General features: G+C 39.3%; 2 protein-coding genes across 3 annotated transcripts in view; one reads left to right on the top strand and one right to left on the bottom strand.

The window, feature by feature from the left end:
- The first annotated feature begins 10,824 nt into the window (after positions 1 to 10,824).
- Positions 10,825 to 19,757, top strand: slc25a1a (solute carrier family 25 member 1a). The gene is given in 9 exon segments (NM_200607.1): positions 10,825 to 11,187; positions 11,717 to 11,824; positions 15,017 to 15,116; positions 15,410 to 15,548; positions 15,670 to 15,754; positions 16,180 to 16,284; positions 16,361 to 16,476; positions 16,559 to 16,632; positions 18,939 to 19,757. Coding segments are annotated over 9 exon segments (1,080 nt in total). The 5' UTR covers positions 10,825 to 10,949; the 3' UTR covers positions 19,054 to 19,757.
- A 1,428-nt stretch (positions 19,758 to 21,185) lies between these two features.
- The window catches only part of nle1 (notchless homolog 1 (Drosophila)), a 29,372-nt gene continuing 27,723 nt past the window's right edge, over positions 21,186 to 22,834 (bottom strand). For both annotated transcript variants that reach the window (NM_001328517.1, NM_001328516.1), the window contains exons 12-13: positions 22,259 to 22,329; positions 21,186 to 22,153 (exon numbers count right to left, since the gene is read on the bottom strand). In NM_001328517.1, the coding sequence (NP_001315446.1) occupies positions 22,141 to 22,153; positions 22,259 to 22,329 (84 nt within the window). In that variant the 3' untranslated portion in view covers positions 21,186 to 22,140. The remainder of the gene's footprint in view (positions 22,154 to 22,258; positions 22,330 to 22,834) is intronic.

Genomic DNA, 22,834 nt, shown 5'->3' on the forward strand with positions numbered 1-22,834 from the left:
ACAGGGGATTGACCCTGGTGAAATACACGCCCGTAAACCTGGGAGGCCGTTTGGAGAACTGAAGTTCGTAGCCGAGTCTGATCGTGCGTATGAGCCACCGCGAGGGGCTGGCCCGCGCTAACCAGGCAGGCAGAGCCCTCGCTAATGACGTCATCGTAGCAATCGTTGACGTACCCGCGAAGGGGCAGCGAGGAGCGGGTGTGCTGATCCGGGGAGCGCGAGGGTCCCACAGAAGAGCTGGAGGAGAGAGTTTCGCTCTGGCTCCGCACCCTGACTCCTGAGAGGGGGCTTGGGGGCAAGGAGAAGGGAGACCGTCCCCCCAGCGCCCGAGAGCCGCTGGCGGAGCATGCAAGCCCTGCGAGCTGAGAGGCAGCGCGTCCCAGACTGGCGGGGCTTGAGCTGTCACATCCGGGGAAGGGAGAAAATGCTCTTTGATCGAAACTTTGGTGGCACTGAAAAGTACCGTTGGATTTTGGGCCCCGCCCTCCAGCGGGGAAAGAGCAAGTCTCCTCTTCTCCGGATGGCCTGTCTCAGGGACGCTTCGCGGTCCATTTACCGGACTTAGCGGCGCCCTGGGCAGGAGGGGCTACCGGCTTTCGGCGTGCTCGACGCGCTCGCTTCGCCGGAGGCGGAGGCGGGGGCGGGGCATCGGCCGTTGTCGGGCGCCCTCGGCGAGGAGCAGCGGAGGTGGATGGCTCGGCCGGGGATGGAGCGGGCTTACGGCCCCGCCGATAGATGACTTTGCCCATCGCATCCAACTGCTCGCTCACCGCCTTGAACTCCTGGGTGAATTCACCGACGGTGTCGCCGAACAGGCCAGCCTGGGATATGGGCGCGTCAAGAAAGCGAACTTTGTCGACATCGCGCATATCTGCCAGGTTTAGCCAGAGGTGGCGTTCCTGGACCACAAGTGTGGACATCGTCCTCCCCAGTGCGCAGGCGGCGGACTTAGTGGTCCGGAGAGCATAGTCGGTCGCCGTACGCAGCTCGTGTAACAAGCCTGGGTTAGACCCACCCTCGTGCAGCTCAGCCAGCCAGGTAGGTGGCCATCGCATGCAAGGCGGAAGCTGCCTGGCCCGCAGCCTTGTAAGCTCTAGCTTCGAGGGAGGCAGAAAACTTACAGGCTTTGGACGGGAGACGGGGCGGACCACACAAAGCGGGGGCACCACGCGGACAAAGATTGACCGCAATGGCGCGCTCCACCTGCGGGATCGCCTCATACCCCCTGGCAGCTCCACCATCCAGGGTGGTGAGGGCGGAGGCGGACGCAGCGCGGGCAGAGAAAGGTGCCCTCCAGGACTGCGTGAGCCTACTGTGCACTTCCGGGAAGAAGGGGACGAGAGGCTTCGAAGGCTTCGCCTTCTGATCCTCTACGTAACACCCATCTAGTCGGTCCGGCCGCGGGGCTGGGGGATAAACCATCTCCAACCCGACGGCCGAAGCAGCCCGAGAAAGCACGGCCAACATGTCCGCTTCAGGATCCGTTTTGACGGCGCTCGCTTGCCCAGAGGGGGCGAGCGGGTCCGGATCATCGTCGGACAATGAAAGCCCGCCCACCGATGCTGCGGAGGACATCTGATCTCCGGTGTCAGCGAGCGTGAGAGCTACCATCTGATTAGACGGATCACTCTCAGTACCCGAAGCTTGGATGGAGCGCTTGGAGGAGCGAGAGGTCCGCGAGCCCGTGGGCGGCGGATTGTCTCTCGCTGAAGCCCTCAGATCTGCCCGAGCGCCCGCTGCAGAGCAGGAGGCAACTGGGGTGGCTCGCTCTCTTACGAAAGCTAACCGCGATCTCAACTGCGCAACGGTCATGGCATCGCAGTGACGACATGAACCGCCCCCGAGCACCACATTAACATGCTGGACCCCAAACATGTAATGCAGTGATCGTGTCCATCATCCAGAGCCAGGAAACCCCCGCAACCAGAAACGCACAGTCGGAGCGCCATCCTGAAAAGGACGTGCTGCACGACTGTGTTGCTCTTTTAGGATTCGCAACAATACGCACCGCTCTTGGAGGACCGGACCCAAAAGGACGCCAGGCAAGGGAGATACCCAGCTCGACCGTCTGCCGCTGCGTGGACTCGCTCTGGACCGGGATGAAATCGTTCTCTCGAAATGGCTGTAGATCAGCAGGAGGAACCCTCATAAGCTCGATCAGAAAAGGCTCTGAAGCGAAAAGGATAGCGTCTGCTGGCGCCAGGTGAGCTTATATACTCAGTTGATTGCTTATGTCGCTCACCTGCGCAGGCTTGCGCTGCCAATTCATTCTTAATTGGCCCGTTCAATACTCTTTCAGACGAGTAGCTTCTGAACCGAACCTCCCATACGTGGATTTTAACAATCAAATCCACTTATAGTGCTGAAGTTCCCCCCGAAGGGGAACTTAGTGCTTCATTAAGTCTACCTTAATTTCTGCATTTCCATACTAGTTTAGGAGTAAAATGTCTGTTAAGGAAATTATTTGATCCCATCATTACTTCATAGTTTTCCTTGTTCGTTATAATATTTAAATATATAGCCAACAGTAGGTAGTGCTGTCGCCTCGCTGGTTGTCGTTTCTGTGTAGAGTTCGCAAGTTTTCCGTGGGTGTTCGCGTGGGTTTCCTTGCTCCGGTTTCCCCTTCAGTCCAAAGACATGCGGTACAGGTGAATTTGGTAAGCTAAATTGTTCATAGTGTATGACTGTGTATGGATGTTTCCCAGAGATGGGTTGCAGCTGGAAGGGCGTAAAACATGTGCTGGATAAGTTTGTGGATCATTCTGCTGTGGCGACCCCAGATAATAAAGTAATAAAGGGACTAGTCCGAAAGCAAAATGAATGAATGTTTAGCAGTAAAATGTCTGCAAATAAAATAATTTGATTCCCTAAAGCCCCCCCAAAAAAAATGATTATACACTCCCTGTCGCCTTCTGATTGCGAAAATATGTAACGTATAGTGTATCAATACAAACCGCTTAATAAACACTACAGCAGTTTTAATCAAATGTAATTTATAGAACAATAACATTTAACCAACAACAATATAACGATCTGAAGTAAATGAATGAACAATGGCCAGGTTTTCATAAGCCGTCCTTATGAATAAAAACTTATTTAAAATCTAAACAACTACATTCTTGCCTTAAAAAGTGACCATATTTGTCAAACTATAGTGAGTATTGGGCAGATAGTATGCTTGGGCAGAATAATACCAAATACTGTAAAACAATTAAAATGACCTTAATGATACACAGCATCACTGCTGGTATCTGGAGACTAGAATATTGCATGACTTTCCGCCAATCGGATTTGAGAACTTGTTAAAACTGCAGCCTAAGAGATGCGATTGCCTATGCCCATAGCCAGGGGGGTTCGGGTCCTCCACGGACAAAAGGCCCATGAAGCCTCAAAGCCACGAGTCACAGGACATAACCACTGAGTGGTCATATATGAATCTGGCAGAATTTGGCAGAAAATGCAGGCAGCAGCCTCATTATCGCAACATATTGAACAATTTTTCAAAAAGACTGCCAAACAGGGTTAAGGCTAAATTTACATACTTCCTAACAGATGAAAATCTGTCTCTGTCAGGTTCTAGGCTAACTGGCCGCATTAGCCGGGACGTCCTGTATGTTTATTGACTTGTCCAGTACATGACCTACCTTTCCTTATTTTTGACATTATTTTTCTTAAATAACTGTCCGACGAAGGCTTCAATGGCAAGCGGAGTCCTCAGCCGTCAGATGTCACTTCATAGCAAAATTTAAATGAAATGTTAACCGCTCATAATAACTTCATTACGGCTTTTTTGTGAGTGTAATGTTGGATCAGATTGTTGTCGAAATCGTAGGTTTGTTTGAATATTCACAATTTGCATATCTTAAGAAGAAATAAAGCAATTCTCGCGTCTCCTCGGTCGTTGATGAAAATAGATGACGGCTTGTTGAAATTTAAACTGATTCAGCTGTGACCAGTAAATGTTGTACAGCGGTCGTCCACGCCACCTAAGCACAACCTAAAGCATGCGGCCCTCATGATGTGTAAATGGCAACATTATGACATCGTTGTGACAACTTTTAGCAACAAAGTAGAATCCTCAACCTTTTTGCAAGGTTGGTACAACGTTGTAGGAAGGTCGCTACGTTGAGGCAACGTTATGTGTTTGTTGGGAAGGCGCTAATCCCGTCACATCTGTGTTGATGAGGCTGTTTGCTTACTTCATTCATTTTATTCTGATCAGATATCAGATCGCTCAACCACTTCAGAAGGTGATCTGGGATGCATTCCAGATAAAACTGGACAGGTCTAAATATTTTTTTCAGACAAAATTAAAATAAATAAAAAAATTATGACCTGGAGAAAATCTGACCTGCGCCTGAAACACCTGTAGGTGCACTTTTACAGCCACAATTCTATTAAAAACATGTTTACTATAAGCATTAAACATGCTCTAACTCTTCAGGCCTTTAGCCAGGGGGGTTCGAAAGACCCACCCTCACTGACAAAGGTCAAGAATTTGTCTCACACATGAGCCCATTGTCCTATTTTGACTGATTTATGCCATCATAAGTGATGGAAATAATCCATCGCAAAAGGCTTTAAGACCAAATGGAGTCCTCTGTCGGCTGTTGCTTCGGTGGGACTATAATCTGATGTAAGAGAAGTCTTCTTTCACTACTGTATTGTTTTTAAAAAGAGAAAACATTTTACAGGTAACTTTATTCTAAATCTTGGGCCTTATTTCTGAAATAAAAATGAGCAATAAAAAGGTGTGAAGCACCAGAAGCTGACCATATTAAACTAATTTGAATATATTTTGGCTGCTGCTAGTATCCAGGAATTTTCAAGTGTACTTTTTTTAGCAAAGAGACTGGAAAAGTTCAGAAGAATTAATTTTATTGGTTTCATTATTATTATTATTATTATGTTTTAATTATTATTATTTTTTATTTAAATGGCCAAATTGTGACTGAGGACAGTTGCATGTGCTGGCCAGTTTGTTTTTTGTCTAATAAATGATAGTAGGCTACAGTGTTTTTACTTTAAAACTTTAACATGTTGATATTTTTCCTAATGATATATGATGAAATAAATTTGTGTTTTAAAAAAATTTGTCTTGTTTTAATTTTTTTATTGCATTTTTTTGGAAATATTTTTAGTACATCAAAAAGTGTGATTATGATGACATCTGACTAGTTCATCCAAAAAAAAAATCACTAAAATGCAGTATTTAAATCTCATAGCTAAATAGAAACTGACAAAAAAAGAACCATTCCTTTCACCAGGCTGGCTACGGGCCTGGCCTCTTTGTGTTAGATTACATGCAAACAAAGATGATGAACAGAGACTGAAAAGATTCTTGTTTTAAACATCATGTTTCAGGTGTTTTCTGAGGCTGCCAAAACCTGGGTGACAAAGTTGCCTGAAGCTGAGAGTTCACACATGGACTGAATTGTCAACACGGATGAGTCTAGCAACGTCTGGAAGCCAGAAACATTCATACACAATTGGCTTATGAGGCAAGACAGCAGTGCCAAAACCATTTTCATTGACTTTCTAATTCAAAGCAGAACAACGAGAACATTTTACCTCCTGGGGCTTAGTGGCCACATATGTGGACAGCACATTTTAGCTCTTAAGCGGCTATTTAAAACACTTTGAGCAGTTTATATTTTGTTACAGACATACAGTGTCATCCTGCAACTGTTTTGCAGCATATGAAATGTCCTAAACACTATTTTTAACTGTCCAAAATGGGCAACAAAAAAAAAAGTTGTTTTTTACTCTCTGATAGTCAAAACATGCTAAAAAATGTATATGTTATATATGCATTAAAAACAGTCAGGAAAATGTGTTTTATAAATTTGGACCACGAGTCCACATATATGGACATCATTTTCTCTAAAGGTAAATCATGTCAAAAGATGATACTTTTATTCTAATTAGGTTCCAATAAGCCTAAATAGCAAAGAGAAATAAAAAATGCATGTAAAAAACACATTGGGCCTTATAAAAACAGACACAATGTATTGCGTAATACAAATATGAGCATTTTTTTAAAATTAGGAATGCTGTAAGATGTACACCTGTCAGGTATACATCTGTGCTAAAATATCAAGGTGAAAGTCATCATAGCTTGCGTAGAATAGACCCAGCTCCCAACCCAAATTTGAGAATAGATTAACGGTGATATTTTTTTTATCTTGCGATAAGTCTCGCAGCATGTTACCGCCGATAACGGCCCACCACTAATGAATACAAAAACATTTTTAATCATGTAAAAAAATGAATTTCATAGGCTTTCTAAAGTACATTTTTGTCAAATTTGTATATACCACTTAAGAGGTGAACATGCTTATTTGAACTTTTATTTGACATTCTTTATGATACAGATACAAATCTTTAGTTGCAACACTTTCCGCTGGGTGCAGCAATTGTTAAAGTGTTTGGGATAGCAGAATTAAATACAGCAATAGTCTATTCTGGTAAACACAGAGGGGAAGTTGCATAGTTTTTGCATCAAGTTAGATCAACAGGAAAAGGAAGACATTCTCAACAAATATTGTCACATAAATGCAACAACAGCGCTGGTGCAACAGTAAAGTCTCACTGGTTCTTGTGTGTCATGGGTCAATAAAGGGTCAAATGACCCATTCTTGCTTTAAATAGGTTATAGTTTACCATTTGAGGATGCAAAAGAAAATAACATGAAATTTGCATGAAACATTTGTAAATAGCTGAACATTTTTACGGAGTTGATAGCCTACACATAGTTTGTTTTTTAATGTCTATTATGTTCGTTATGTCTTTCTTTTTTACATTCTTTTATAACCTGTTTTAACCCTTTTTAATCTGTTTGATTTTCTTGTTTCTTTTATTCTTGTTTATGTAAAACACTTTGAATTATCATTGTGTATGAAATGTGCTATATAAATAAACCTGCATTGCCTTTTTAATAAGAGGACTTCACTGGACTTTTTCCATTTGCTTCATTCCTGCCAATTTAAAGAAATAATTCACCCGAATATGAAATCTGAGTTTCGTTCTTCTGTTAAACACAAAGGATGATATTTAGAAGAAAGCTGAAAACCTGTCACCGTTGACTTCCATAGGAAAAACGGATACCATGGGGGTCAATGATGACAGGTTTTCATCAAATATCTTCTTTTGTGTTTAACAGAAGAAAGAAACCCATAAAGGGTTAAAACAAGGGTGAGTAAATGAATTTTAATTTAGGGTGAACTATCTCTTTAAACTCCCTTTTCAGTTGCTAAAATACACTTGTAGAAAGATGTCCTTGGAGTGACAGAGCAAAACCCTCCATCATTGTCACCCTGCGGCTCTTATCTGCAGTCCTGGTCCAGGCTCTCAACAGGAATGTGTTGCCGAGAGTTGGGCTTTGTGAAATTGGGAAACTGTTGGCAGCATTTGAGGGCCATGTTTGTGCTTCATTTTCACTGCAGTTTTCTTCAGATTCCACATTGGCTATTCATGTTTTAAGTATCCTTAAACTGGAGCAGCACAGATAACTAGTATAACTAAAAACATTGTCATTTGAACGTTAAGCTGTGTGTGTGTGTGTGTGTGTGTGTTAGTTTTGCATGTGTGTGTAAAAACTGTGAAAATAAAGCTTGCACTTGAGTGAGCTCTCACTCACTGCTGTCCAACACAAACGCCCACGACATTCACACCTCTATACAAGAGTGAACTATAACTATACCATATAGCGGACTATAACTGTATGTGGTGGGAGGTGCTTTTTGTCTTGTTTTCATAAGTTTGTAGCAGGCTCGTAGCCAGCCTGGTGAAAGGGGGTGGTTCTTTTTTCCCGCTAAAAGTGGACCTTTTTGCAGTTCCTTATTTCTTTTTTTATTTAACAATGCTAATTTATTACATCATATATCATTAGCGGGAAAAATCAATCTGTGAAGGCTTTAAAGGGCCCCTTTGATGAAATTTTTTTTGTAAGCTGATCTGTGTGTCGGTAGTGTGTCCACAGTCATATAGGAGAGATAGAAAGACAAAGAGTTTCTTTTTTTTAATTTCCTGACGTTAAATAGGATCCAAATCCTTCTCATTTTGAGACCCACCGCAACATGATGGAGTGCCCGCCAAGAGAATTATTTATGTCCTTATTACATGTCTCTGCAGTAGGATGCATATAATCATATCAACAAGACAGGACGCGTTCAAAGCAACTGGGATTAAAAGATCTGTTGAGCTCTCTGTGATCATCAGTCATCATCAAACATGACCAAGAATGAGTTTTACAAGTTTAAAATGCGTTTAAATAAGTGCATGTTTGTAATGACTTACAGGGATTTTACTGTCTTTATCACCACAGCCGAAGAAACAATTAAAAAAGAAGAAGCTTCAATCCTGGTCAGTGGAAATTAAATCAGGTTTATTTTGTACATTAACATGACAGATATCCATACAGCAGTGGATATTAACATGTATCCTGTCACATTTGCATGCAAAAACAGTGCAAAGTTAAACTCATGTGCCGTGTGTGCGTGAACTTTGTAACAATATTGTGTGTGACTTATTGTTCTCATCGATTCAATAACTCCTCAACAAATACATCAAATAATCAATGGGAAAGTTCATACTGTAGTATTTCTCAAACGTTACCTGAGATATGTTTCCGTCATGTCTGTCACTGTGCTGTTTATCTGACACACCCAAGGCTGAGATTGAGTCACACTCTGAAAGGCACTTGGGAAAGGTAGGTAGGGAGAACTAGCATTAAAGGCACAGGCAACAAAAACAGCTACATTGTGTTTAGAGCAGAAAATCCCAATATTCTGAAAAGTAAAATAAATAATCTGAGGGGTGTTTTGAGCTGAAACTTTACAGACACATTTTGGAGACACAAAAGATTTAACTTAAATCTTGAACAAGGGGTAACATAGGTGCCCTTTAAATTAAAAAATGCCTATTAAGACAAAGTACAATGCCATTTATTAGGCAAATAACAGTCTATTCGCCTTTCCTTTCAGAATTTGACAACTTGAATAATAAAAAATGCTTAATAATAATAATAATAAAAATGTAGAGCTTCCTGATTTTTCTAGATTCTCTTGAACTTGAAAATTCATGGATAACAATAGCTGAATTAGTATAAAGTTTAAATTTTATGAGCTTCAATATTAACTTTTGGCCCTTCACAGCTTTTTTTGGTCATTTTTTTTATTTCTTTCACGAATAAGGTCCAAGATTTAGAATAAAGGTTTACTTTTAAATTTTTTTAGCTATTTAACAAAAATACAGGGGGTCAGTAGTGAAAGATGATGTCACTCATCAGATTCTTCTCGGTCTTAACGCCTTCTCTAATTAGTTATTTTCACAATTTATGATGGCAAAGCAGTCAAAATAGGACAAATGAGCTCATGTGGGACCAATTCTGGACTTTTGTCAGTGATGGTTGGGTCTTTCGAACCACTCAAACCCTCCTGGCTTCGAGCCTGTGTAAATTATATAAATAATAAAATATATAGGTAAATAATATAGCATTCTCTAAATATTTATATGTGAATATCGCAGCAGAAGTCAGACTCATCAGACCAGCTGACGTTGTCCCAGTCTTCTATTGTTAAATTTTGGTGACGCTGTGCAAATTGTAGCTTCAGTTTTCTCTTCTTGGCTGAGAGCAGTGGCACCCTGTGTGGTCTTCTGCTGCTGTAGCCCGTCCACTTCAAGGTTGGAATTGTTGTGAATTCAGAGATGCTCTTCTGCATACCTCGATTGTAATATGGTTATTTGAGCTACTGTTGCCTTTCTATCAGCTCCAACAAGTCTGGCCATTCTCCTCTGACCTCTGGCATCAACAAAGCATTTGCGTCCACAGAACTGGATATTTTCTCTTTTTCTGACCACTCTCTGTAAACCCTAGAGATGGTTTTGTGTGAAACTCCCAGATCAGCAATTTCTGAAATACTCAGACCAGTCTGCCAGGCACCAACAACCATGCCACGTTTAAAGTCACTTAAATCACCTTTTTTCCCCATTCTAATGCTCGGTTTGAACTGCGGCATGACCATGTCTACCTGCTTAAATACATTAAGTTGCTGCCATGTGATTGACTGATTAGAAATTTGCATTAACAAGCAGTTGGACAGCTGTACCTACAGTAATAATTTTTGTGTGTATGGACATTTTATATATAAAAAGTGTTGATTGCATAAAAAACTATTTAAATGTTAAGATCCTATGATGTGTTTTAAATTAGTATATGTGGTTAAAATAATTAGAATTTATTGTTTTGTCATTTTCTGGAAAAAAGAAAAGCAAAAGTATATATATATATATATATATATATATATATATATATATATATATATATATATATATATATATATATATATATATATATATATATATATATATATGAAAAAGAAAAAAAAAGAAAATTATTTGTGTACATAATATTTTTTAAATTAAACTTAAATAATGTCATGAAACATTTACATTATTAAATGTTAGATAACAACACACAGGAACATACATATTCATACATTTAAATATAAAATATATTTTAAACTGGATATCTAACTTTGGTATATTGTAGCCAGGCTGTATGTTGAGTGGTTGTCCAGTTTGCTACAGTATGGGTTGTTTGATATAAAATTTATTATTTTAAATATTTAAAAAAATGCTAGGATGTGGGTATTGTCGTACGGTAATATAATTGGATCAATTGATCATCGCCTGATTTGCCCTATAAATCGTATTAATAATACACAAGCTGAATAGCTTATAAATAAATCAAAAGTTTGAAACAGACCAATGGCTGAGCTTGCTGCGTGACCTCTATATTAATATTCATGAGCTTCACGCCGCCACGCCCCGGAGTGGTCTTCCTCTGATAGCGCGATTGTGTTGTCTCCGTCCGATTGGACAGACGCATCCAGCGCGGCGGCACACACTACAGATTTCCACACTGTACGCTCAAAACATCAGCAAACATGTCGTCTTTGTATAAACCGTTTTGTGTTTCGGAAGGGCCGTGCAAAGATGCGATACTGAGACGAGGATGCGCGCCGCTACAGCATCCTGCGGCGCCGACCCGGATTCCCTCCCCTGGCGGTGGCTCGACGCGCACTTTTACCCCAATTCCTAACATTTATCCGGGCCAAAGGACTCTAGCGGCCGCTGCCATCGGAGGAAGAAAGATCACGCATCCGTGGAAGGCTATTTTCGCAGGTAAAGGCGTGTTGTGTTTGTGTTAGAAGCACACAAGCGCTAATGTTTTGGTCAATCACTCGATACCATACTCGAGCCCAAAACAACAGGCACGCGTGATTGTGGATCAAATGTCTCGCGTGCGCGTCCCCGTTCCCTTTTATAACCCTTGCAGCCTGCCATTACTGTGAAACTCACTGCCCAGTAGTCCATGACCTGCATATCTGTGCTGGGTCTGCCAAATAGATTCCAGAAATCTCTTTTATTGACTTGTTTATATACACACTTTGTATATAACACTTTGTCTGGACACTTTGATGTATTGCTAACCACACAAACGTCATGCTCCAACATTGTTTACTTTGGCGACAACACTGGATGTGTTTCGATGTTGCGTATTGTTTAGTAAACAAATACAACTAAAACCATATGACCTTTACTGTCTTGTCCTGGATGGAAGTTAAACAGCTGAGGGAATGGCAGGGATTGCAGTTGCTGTCACTGAATGTGGTTTAGACACTCTATTTACTGATATTATTTTCTTACACAGGTGGCATTGCAGGAGGCATTGAGATCTGCATCACATTCCCCACGGAGTATGTGAAGACCCAGCTACAGTTAGACGAGCGAGCCAATCCTCCTCGATACAGAGGCATTGGTGAGGAAAACTTCTGTTTAATTCATAGATTTTTTTCTGTATTTATTAATTATTATTTATAATTTTGTAATCTTGATCTGTCACTCACTAGATCACACTGATCGCATCAATAGCCAGCAGCAAAACATTTCTTGATGAACAAATGCGACTTTTTAACAGTTTTTTTTCCATCAAGCAGCCGTACACTCAGATAAATGTCAAGAAATAATTGCCAGAGCTTCTGAAAATTCACTCTGTTCATATATAACATTTTCAGAATGTAATATCTGGATTTGCTGGTTAAAACAACTACTTCAATCATGTTTGGTGTGTTCACACTTGTCAAGTTTGTTGGTTAGATTAAAACAGTGTTTAGCTGTTGTCACACTGCACTTTTCTCCCCATAGACTTCCAGACTGCAAGTTCGTGCAGCAAGTTTTAAACTTGGTGAACTCTGACCTGCAAAATCGCATCACTTGACTGCGTGAGACCAATTGAACGTCAAAACATGACCTCTCTGGAAAGAAATTTCCAATATGGACCAATCGGTCGCTTTTTTAAAGGTCTAATCATCTTGTTTAATCCCGCCCCTTTTTGAAGCACCTTGCTACAGAATTTCGCAAGCACAATCTCCATTGTGACTGCAGGTTTTCTCAACCATGATCATGGAGGACCAACAACACTGCATATTTTGGAAGTCTCCTTTGTCATACCCATTACAGGTCTATCAGTCACTGCTAATCATCTGAATCAGGTGTGTTTGATTAAGGACACATGTGCAGAGCTGCTGATCCTTCAGGAACGCGGTTGAGAAACACAGGAATAACACCAACTCTAGCGTGATTCTTTGTTAGTGTGGTTCACTCGAGTAAGTGTGACCGCTGCCTAGTGCACACTTAACAACTGATATGAGACTTCAGGTTCTTGGTGATCAAACTCTGATGTGGTTTGACTGAAATAGGAACACAGCATAGATCAGTGGGTCTTAATTAAGGACCTCAGGGCCCCCCGCACTGCACACTTTGCATGTCTCTCTTATTTGACACACAAGGATCAATCCATGGGTCTCTGTTAACGAGCTGGTGATCTGAATCAGGCGTTTTAATTAAGGAAGACATAGAAAATGTGCAGGCCTGGAGGGCGCCCAAGGACTGGAATTAAGAACCACTGGTATAGACTAAAGACATCTATTCAATGGTCTCAAACTCAATTCATGGAGGGCCGCAGCTCTGCAAAGTTTAGCTCCATCCACCTGCAACTCATTCCTGCTTAGTTTTCTCTTGTAGTCTTGAACATCTCGATTAGTTTGATCAGCTGTTTGATTAGGCTTGGAGCAGAACTGTGCAGAGCTGCAGCCCTCCAGGATTTAAGTTTGAGAGCTATGAGATGAACAAAACAGGACATGATGTCACAAGATATGACTATAAAAGGACAGGATGCTCAAACATGACCTATTTTTTCCATTACAGTCACAAAGTTGATCTTTTATAGTCCAGGGTTCAGAATTCCAGGTGTCAGACATGTGTACTTGCTGCAGATCTTTTTTTTTTTCTGTTTTAATGGTGGAATTTGTGATGCTGTTTTGACTGCTTTAAGCTCTTCATGATGAGTTATCAACCAGTTCAAAGTACCATCAGATGTTTGCACATTCAACAAGCCCACAAAATATACTGTCGAGTAATCTGGTTTGGCCTTAAAAATGACATTATGAATGCAAAGCAAATTAAGGCCCAATCCCAATTCTATTTTTGTACCCCTTTCTCTTAGCCCTTGAAACAGAGTGTGAAGGGGAAGGGCTTCAAAATATACCCCTAAAAAATGGGACACCACTATGACACCTGCACACTTCATCATGTGTGATCGCAATCTCATACTTCATATGAGATCGGACGATTGCTACTGCTGTAGTTATTGCAGTTTTTTTTTTTTTGGTATTTCTCTTCAGGAAATCACTGAAGGCAATAATATCATGTTATAACCATCTAATATGGAAATAAGCTCGTAACTGTACTGTGCATTTACACCCTGCCCATATTCATTCATGTAAACACACAAAATCAACATTGAACATTATAGCAGACACTGTTAAAAGGTCATTCCCAGCCACTAGACATTTCTGACAGGGTATTCGAGTGTCAGAATGTTTTGGGACTGCTGTAAAGGATTTATTATTCTGGATTATAGATCGCAAAATTAATTTTTAAAAGCATGCTGGTAAAACATGAACACAGTTATTATTGTATTTAAACAAGTGCTTGTTTGTTGAGACAATTCTTACAAATGACAAAAAATACTAATTTGTGCATCTCTTTACCTCTATGTGCAGTCATGCTGCCATTGTAGGTAGTGTATTCTGGGAAATTTTCGTACCTCTAGGTTTTGTGTGTGGTCCTGAAAAATCTCAGTTTCAAGGGTTATCTAGCCCTCCCCCTTAGTCCTATGCCTTCAAGGTAAAGAGAATCGGGACACCCCTACACCTTCAAGTGAACGCACAAAATGAGGGGGAAGGGCTAAGGGGTCAAATTGGTATTGGGCCCCAAAATGACAAAAATACATTTTTTGGGAACCAAACTCCAGACAAAACAAACCAAGAGAACTAATTAATAAATGTAAACACACCTCTAGTCCACGGAAACTGCCTCTTCAACTGTCAACGCTCTCAAATCAACATCGAATCAACAACCAGTCTACAATAGAGTCCTCCCTATAACATATTTAAAAAGAAATATATTTGCATGTAACAAAGCTTCAACATCTATTGCAACTAGGGCTGCACAATATATCACTTCAGCATCGATATCGCAATATGTGTGTCCGCAATAATCACATCGCATATGCAATGTTGAGTCTGAATTAGTTCGCTGGTCAATAGTTGACCAGGAACTACAGAATTGTGTTTAATTACTGTTTTTATATGGCACTTACATGATTTATGCAAAATAAATAAATATTGTTTCTAGTCCAAATATCTACATTTTAAAGTGAAAACAAGATTACTTACCCCACTGGCAGATAATTTAGCTTATTTTAAGGAAAAACTCTTTATTTTGACTTTTTTTCTTTCAAAGGTGAAAACATTTTGGCCTAGAAATGAGACAAAATGTCTCAGAAAAATAAATGATGACTATCACATTTTTCAATATCGTGCAGCCCTAATTGCAACTTTAAATATGTAAATGAGTTGCATAACCTTTCAAATCAATTTCAATGCAGGTGACTGTGTTAAGCTGACGGTGCAGTATCATGGCTTGAGAGGTCTGTACAGAGGGCTTAGTTCACTGCTTTATGGGTCCATCCCAAAATCTGCAGTACGGTAAGAAAGATTCATCTTCACCTGTTTAAGCTTTAAATGACACCTGTTTTGCTCATGTTCATGTTATTGGCCTTAAGGACATTTTTAACAGTGACACCAACATTTTTAGAATTTAATTTTTATCATGTATTTACATAAAAAATCTAATTTAATTTCTGTGTTCATTTGTTTGTTGTTTTTAATTGTATATTTTTATTGAAATGTTGTTGCCATGAAAATAGCCTTGGTTGCTGACATGGCATTAAATAAAAAGTACATTACATTACATGTTGATGTTATTGACATTATGGCAGGTTTGGGACATTCGAGGTTTTGAGTAACCCAATGCGGGACGCCACGGGTCGGCTTGATAATAAAGCAAGTTTGCTGTGTGGACTCGGAGCAGGAATTGCAGAGGCGGTGTTGGTGGTTTGTCCAATGGAAACAGTTAAGGTGGGTGTGAAACGGGATGTTTTGGTTCAGTATTTCTACAATACTTTTTCACTAGTATATTTGGACTTGTGCCCTATATATGTCCTATTATTATATGTATATTACTATGTATTTTTTTCAGGTGAAGTTCATTCATGACCAGTGCTCTCTGAGGCCACGTTATCGAGGGTTTTTTCATGGCGTAAGGGAAATCATTAGAGATCAAGGTACTTAAATAGGAATAGAAGGCAATAAATAGGTCTAGAAAATGTGAGTAACGGTTCACTCAATTACTCAAAATAGGGGTTTAATAAAATAATAATCTCTTTTCATATTCTAAAAAATATGAATGGTTTTGTTTTATGAAACATAATGTATAAAAAGGTTTCTCCTTTAATAATTTATTAACTGAATCATGCATAAAATTGTTAAATACATAATACATAATCTTTGATATTTTTATTGATAGTGTAAATGTATATTTTTGTGATGAATGTAGCTATTGATGCAGATATGGCATGACACTTTCATAAATAATATTGAAAATAAAATGTTTTAGATGTAAATGGTACATTTCAAAAACTATTGAAAATAATTTGGGAAAAAAGGTTTGTCATAATAATACAATAAAAAAGAATACTTATGTTTGTAGGTGTTCGAGGGACATATCAAGGCCTGACTGCTACACTTCTGAAGCAGGGTAGCAACCAAGCGATACGCTTTTATGTTATGAATTTGTTGCGGAATTGGTACAAAGGTAAGAATGAGATCATAACCTTTGTTAATTTGTTTCAGAATAGGTGTTTAACAAAAAATGGTAATTCAACCTTCAGGTGATGACCCTGCTCGTGACATGCACCCACTGGTTACTGCCATGTTTGGAGCAACAGCAGGAGCAGCGAGTGTTTTTGGGAACACACCACTTGATGTGGTGAAGACTCGGATGCAGGTTAGCATAAGAAGATTGTTTACTGCGTGTGTATTTACTTTGATTATATATTGAATAATATAGTGTAATCTTTTTGTTTTAGGGATTGGAGGCTCATCGCTACAAGAGCACGATGGATTGTGCATTCCAGATTTTGAAGAATGAAGGCCCGCTAGCGTATGTATTGTCTCCCTTAATATGATTTGTGCGTTTGAGCATTCTTTTCTTTTGACTTAAAGGGATAGTTCACCCAAAAATGTACATTTCCCTGTTATTTACTTACCCTCAAGCTATCCGACAAGTTTATGATTGACTTTCAATAGCTGAAGTCTTTTTTTTTTAAATGAAAAAATTAATCCACTGAAAAAAAGTTTGTTTTTCTAATATTCAAATTCTGACTACTTGCTTCTGTGTTTGGAGTGGCAATCTTTCTCTGTTTCACATCAGCTTCAGCCCCAATATTCTTAACCACACCCCTCTTACTGTTAGTTTGCTATGAGGGAATAATGCTCAAAAAGCCCCGCCCCCTACTTAATATTCTGTTTCAAGTTCAACATACTGAGATAAATGTCACAACAACTTCCAGTACATGAAGATTTAAGGTATAGATGAAAATTTCAGGATTCTGCTTTATCTAATGCAAATAGACCATTTATAGGCCAAAAGCTTCCACAAAACCCCACCTGACAGATCTCTAGCAAAAACCATCAATCATTTTCAGGCAATATAAATATATAAATAAACAAATAATTATTATACATGTTCATGTAATACTCTAGTTTACAAATCCTTGCAGTTTTTGAAGAATGTTTTCCTCTAAATCCATCATCTCTTCAGCTAAATAAAGTCATATACAAACAAATGACTAAATAATCGGGACGTTTTTCTTTTAAAGGCTAGTTTTGTCCTCACACAAATGAAAAATTGCTGTCAAGTTGTGGATTTGGCCAATGAACATCTGGGTGACTTCTTTAATAGAACAAGATATTTCCGGGTGTTTATGTTGTTTGTGAAAGGTACTCTCTGGCTCCTGCTGATCATGACAGAATGTGTTTTCTTGCCCAAGATTGGAGGATTTTTCTTTTATTGCCTTTTGACTGTTATCTTACATTTTCAGTATTTCCCATGAAGCATGCATGTTGATTGGTATTTTTGGAGTTCCAGCGATTTTTAATGAATTTTCAAAACTGAATGCTAATGTTACAGCCTTTAGTTCACTGGTAGCTTAGAGACAGATTTTTTTTACACTGGAAGTCTTTTTTTAATCTTCTCGCACTTTCTCATGTCTCGAAGAGTTGAGGTCTTTTTTTAAATATATAAAAAATATTTTAAACCTTGTGTGCTGTTGGGGATGTTTTAATCTACTCTTGGGTGATTCAGAGTCTTGATTAGGTCACAATGTCCTCTGCCTTTCAGTGAATGGAATGATTTTTGGTGACATCTTATTTTGACATATTGTGAAAATGCTTTGAAAGAACTCAACAATACACTCTAGGCAAATTTACTACCCTTTTGTTATTACGGTACCCATTTTTGCCCCATTTTTTTATTGCAAAGCCATGACACAGTATAATCATGCACTCTTGATTGTTGGCGTGTTTGGAAGAGGTACAATTTGTACTGACTGATTTTACTGTTGCTTATCAGTTACAGTACAAAAAAAAAAGGTTTCTGGCTTTTATATGGAGTATTGTTGGTGTGAGAGACCTTTGCGCACTTATCTTGATATGTCTGGGAAAATCAAAATAAGCAGCTCCGCTCTGAGAACATTTATGTATGCACATTAAAACCTGATGTTTGACTCTATAGAACTCCATATAAAGCCAGAAGCTTTTTTGCACAGGCGTATCTAAAGGGTTAATGGTGCCAACTGATAATCAACAGTAAAAATGAGAATTTTATCTCTTCCCAACAGGGAAAACCACAAACAATCAAGAATGCATGATTATTTGGTGTCATGCATTTGCTTTGCAATCAAAAATATGGTTATAATGGAAGTCAATGGTGCAAAAACCGCCATGAACATAATGAAAGGGTAGGCAATTTGAACAGATTACAAGGGTTAATTTTCTTAATTTGGTTAAGAACACATTTTGTGTATGTGCTGATTTATAATGTTTTTCTTTTTTTAGTGTATTATTAACACATATTTGTTATTTTTATATATTAGTTTTCTTCTCCTCTTAGGGCTTGATGGGGTTTAAGGCTGACTAAGGGTTTGGCCACCTCATGATTACCACTAGTAATTATTATTTATATAAAAAATTGCCAAATAAAGTTAAATTGGGAAATTAAAATGGGGATAAAGTCTTTAGTAGAAAATCAGACTATTTTTAGCTGATCCTGTGGTTCTTTCTGATGAATAAATTCAATCTGACATTTTGAGTTAAAGAATGATATCTAGCAGCTTCAGCTTAAAAAAAGCTGTATTAATTAATGTAAATATGACCTCACCTTTCTGCTTCTCTGCCTTTGCATTGCAGGTTCTACAAAGGCACAGTTCCTAGACTGGGCCGAGTGTGTTTAGACGTGGCCATTGTCTTTGTTCTGTACGAGGAGGTTGTGAAGCTACTCAACAACGTCTGGAGAACAGACTGAAGATGAACAAATGCGCAGACAGAGACTGAACTATCCAAACACAGTCGGCCATGTCAGTCAAGTCTAAGATCCAGACTTTGAACCGTGACCTCTGGCCCAGTGGATTTAATCCATCCATCTGTGTCTGTATAGTTGAAGCCAGGAGCTTGAGCCATGAGAACGAACCATGTAGCTTACACTATATTTATTTGCGCACAAAAACATACAGAGCGTGTCATCAGTTTGCACTCGTCAGTACAATCGTGCAAGTGTCTTCTTTCTCACCAACATGCTTTTTATAGAGGAAGTCGTGAGATAGTTGATGTATGTGGCATGAAAACTAGCACAACCAAATCCGCAGAAACATTGAAGTATTAATGTAACGCACATGTTCCTTTGTCTTAGTTTACACTGGAAACAATGGTATTGTGCTTTGATATATCTTGATGTTACACATCTCATGCCCAGTCATTCGTGTCCATATAAAAGTTGCATGCACGAATGGCATCATCAAGACAAGGTCAGATTTATGTTTTGTGTTCCTTTTGTTTTATAAAATAAAATGGCAGCTTTTTATTAGTAGCTCAATTTTTTATAAGCTTTTTATGTCATTGATTTCGCACAAAGGATGCCTATTCTGTACGAGTTGCGCTATTTTTGTCTGTCTGATATGTATGCTTCAAAACTGAATACGTCACACAGATTTAATAAACCAAATAGGTTCAGAGTCTCGTCTTACTGAGTAGCCAATATCGACCAATTCTAATGAATTGCATCTTAAGGCAAGAAACTGCAGTTTGTTGGCTTTTCATAGTGTCTTATGTAAAGAAAACATCCACTAAATACAATTCTCTCTCTTTATCAATACGTGTCTGCAGTGGTGGGAAGAGCACTGAAAAATCATACTCGAGTAAAAGTATGTTGTAAATGTTACTAAATGTATGACTAAAAAGGTGCCGTTTTAAAAGTACTCAAGAATAGTATTACACTGTAAAAAGCAGATTCATTTACAAGCAATTTGTGGATGTGTGTGTAAACGTAACATTCTGTTGTGCATTTAGTTATTGGCCAGTAGGCACACAACACCATAAAATGTTAATATTAGGTTAGATTTAGGTCGTGATATCAGGTGACCAAAATTCAACGTCTAGCTCAGTGGTCACCAAACTTGTTCCTGAAGGGCCGGTGCCCTGCAGATTTTAGCTCCAACCCTAATCAAACACACCTGAACAAACTAATCAAGGTCTTACTAGGTACAATTGAAACATCCAAGAAGGTTTGTTGAGGCAAGATGGAGCTAAACCCTGCAGGGACACCGGGCCTCCAGGACCAGGATTGGTGACCCCTGGTCTAGCTTGTGTCTAAGGACAACGAATTGACGTCTAATAACGACATAAAATGACGTTAAAATTTGGTTGATTTTAGGTTGTGTTAGAAAGCGACCAAAATTAACATTGATCTAACATTATATTGACGTCAACTACTGACATTTATTCGTCAGGTATGGCTAACAAAATGCAACATCTTATAGAAGTCATAGTGGTAACCTACACACAACGTCAAGCTGTAACATCACTAAGCATTGATGTTTGGTTGATTTTAGGTTGGATGTTGGACACTGAAGTCGGCCAGCCATTGGGTTACAACATCAATCTGAAGTCATGTCAACGTACTGTCTTTAAGGCCATTTCGGTCATCATACAGTAAACAACTGTCATATTCTCATGAATGACATGCATCTAATTCTAAACAGTCTCTGGGTCAATGCGTATAAAGATTTTGGACATCTTCTTGGACACTTTTAATGCTTCCAAACAGTTTGCTGCATTAATAAGTCATCCAATGTCTTGAGGTAGTTCATTTATGATGTGATTTACCCTCTATGTGCGATTTGATTGGACAGGAGTCACAGAACTGACTTTTCTAATCCCCATAGACAAGAACAAATAGTGACTGCAGGTTGAAGTAGTGGAGTAAAAGTGCCAATAGTGCACTAAAGTAGTACTCAAGGGAAAGTAAAAGGACACCGTTTTAAAACTACTTAGTAAATTACAATTTCTGAGAAGACTGTATTATGGCAATTTAAGTATTTGGAATTTGTTACTTTATACCACTGTGTGTCTGTAGGTAAGCACAGTACTTATTTTTTTTTAGAGCAAAACCTCTTCATTTTTTATTGCATACACCAAACTTTACAGTTTTATTCATATTTAAATTCTAAAGGGCTTTTACAGAGGGATATGTTCATTCATAATATGGCTGATTATATACAATATTTAATTGTACAACCGATTGTGAAAATGAAATTCCTTTCTGGCTTTTCTTACAATTTTCTGAATTATGGACTGATGAAAGAGATTCTAATGTGTCGACAACAGTATTGTAAACCTAACTTAATCCAAAATTCATATTTTTGTGCTAGAAACATGCGTTTAATGAAGCAGTGCCTCATTTGCATATTTGAACTGCAAATTTTGCAATTCACAACTGTGGAAGTATGACGCAAACTTTGTCCACTTTTTTAATATTCGCCTGCAGCGTCTTTTCTTAAAGACTGTTTACGTCATACATGTGCTGTTTGACAAACAACAAAGCACGTTTGACACCCTACAGTGGTTAATCCGAGATAAGAAATCCACAAACGCACAACACGGACCCCATAAAAACCCTTTAACTGCTTTTTTTTTTTTCTTAATGAGAAAACGTCTGTGCTGACGTAACACGGCCCACTGTGACGCCGCTGGTTATCTCCCAGCCCTCAGACAGACCTGGTTAACACTGCCTGTATCACAGCATTAGGGATTAAGTTAATTACAAAGAATGTGTGTGTGAGAAAGATTACACAGATTAGAGTGGGTCAGTTCGGTGGCACTTCTACAGGGCAACTGCTCATTTGAGTTGGAGTATCGGCCGTTTTATCTTCCTGCTATCAGGCATCAGAAAGCATTATATGTCAGCTTTTGTGATGCTGTCGAAGCCGTTTTTCTTTGGGCAAATAGGTGACGGCTTAATACTCTGACACTGCTGTTTACTGTCCTGTGGGGGCGACGCTTCTAGACGCCTGATTGGCTGTTGTGTGTAGAGCCAAGGGCCGCTGGGTTCTCTGGTTTACTTCCTCCATCTGAAAGGGGAAAGAAGATAAGACATGCCAGGTGTTTCTACCAGGTGGTGTGGCATTGTGCGGGTATGGAAATAAATAAGCTGCGCAGGATAAAAGGTCACTTACATCCTTAAACATTTGTCTTTCCCTCCGCTGGCCACTCGCTGTCCATCAGGACTCCAGTCGACTGCAAAAACCTGAGGAACAAAAGTAGATTAATGGTGTTGTTCATGCAGGATTTGTTTAGGCATGCTGCTGTGAAGGAAAAGCAGTTGCCTAAATCAAAACATATCCTTAAATGTGGCAAGGTAGTGCTTTTAAAAGAGAGAATATTGCAGAATTCATTCATTTTCTTTTTGGCTTAGTCCCTTTATTAATCAGGGGTCGACACAGCAGAATGAACATTCAACTTATCCAACATATGTTTTACACAGCGAATGTCCTTGCAGCTGAAACCCGTCATTGAGAAAATATAGCAGAATGTTGAATCCTATTACTGACCAAATGCAAAAAATGTAGGACTGTTTACACATAAAAACTTTGCATTCAAAAGATTCTTTTCTCACCCAAATGAAATTGATTTAGCATCACTAAGACTAGTTTTTGTTAATAGTTTGAAAATGTATAGTTATACATAAAAGAAGTCTTTGCTGGCACATCTGTGACCAAGACAAGTCTTTGTGGTGCATCAAGAGTCACCAT

This window comes from Danio rerio, chromosome 10 (genome assembly GCF_049306965.1).
Source record: "Danio rerio strain Tuebingen ecotype United States chromosome 10, GRCz12tu, whole genome shotgun sequence".
NCBI lineage: Eukaryota > Metazoa > Chordata > Actinopteri > Cypriniformes > Danionidae > Danio > Danio rerio.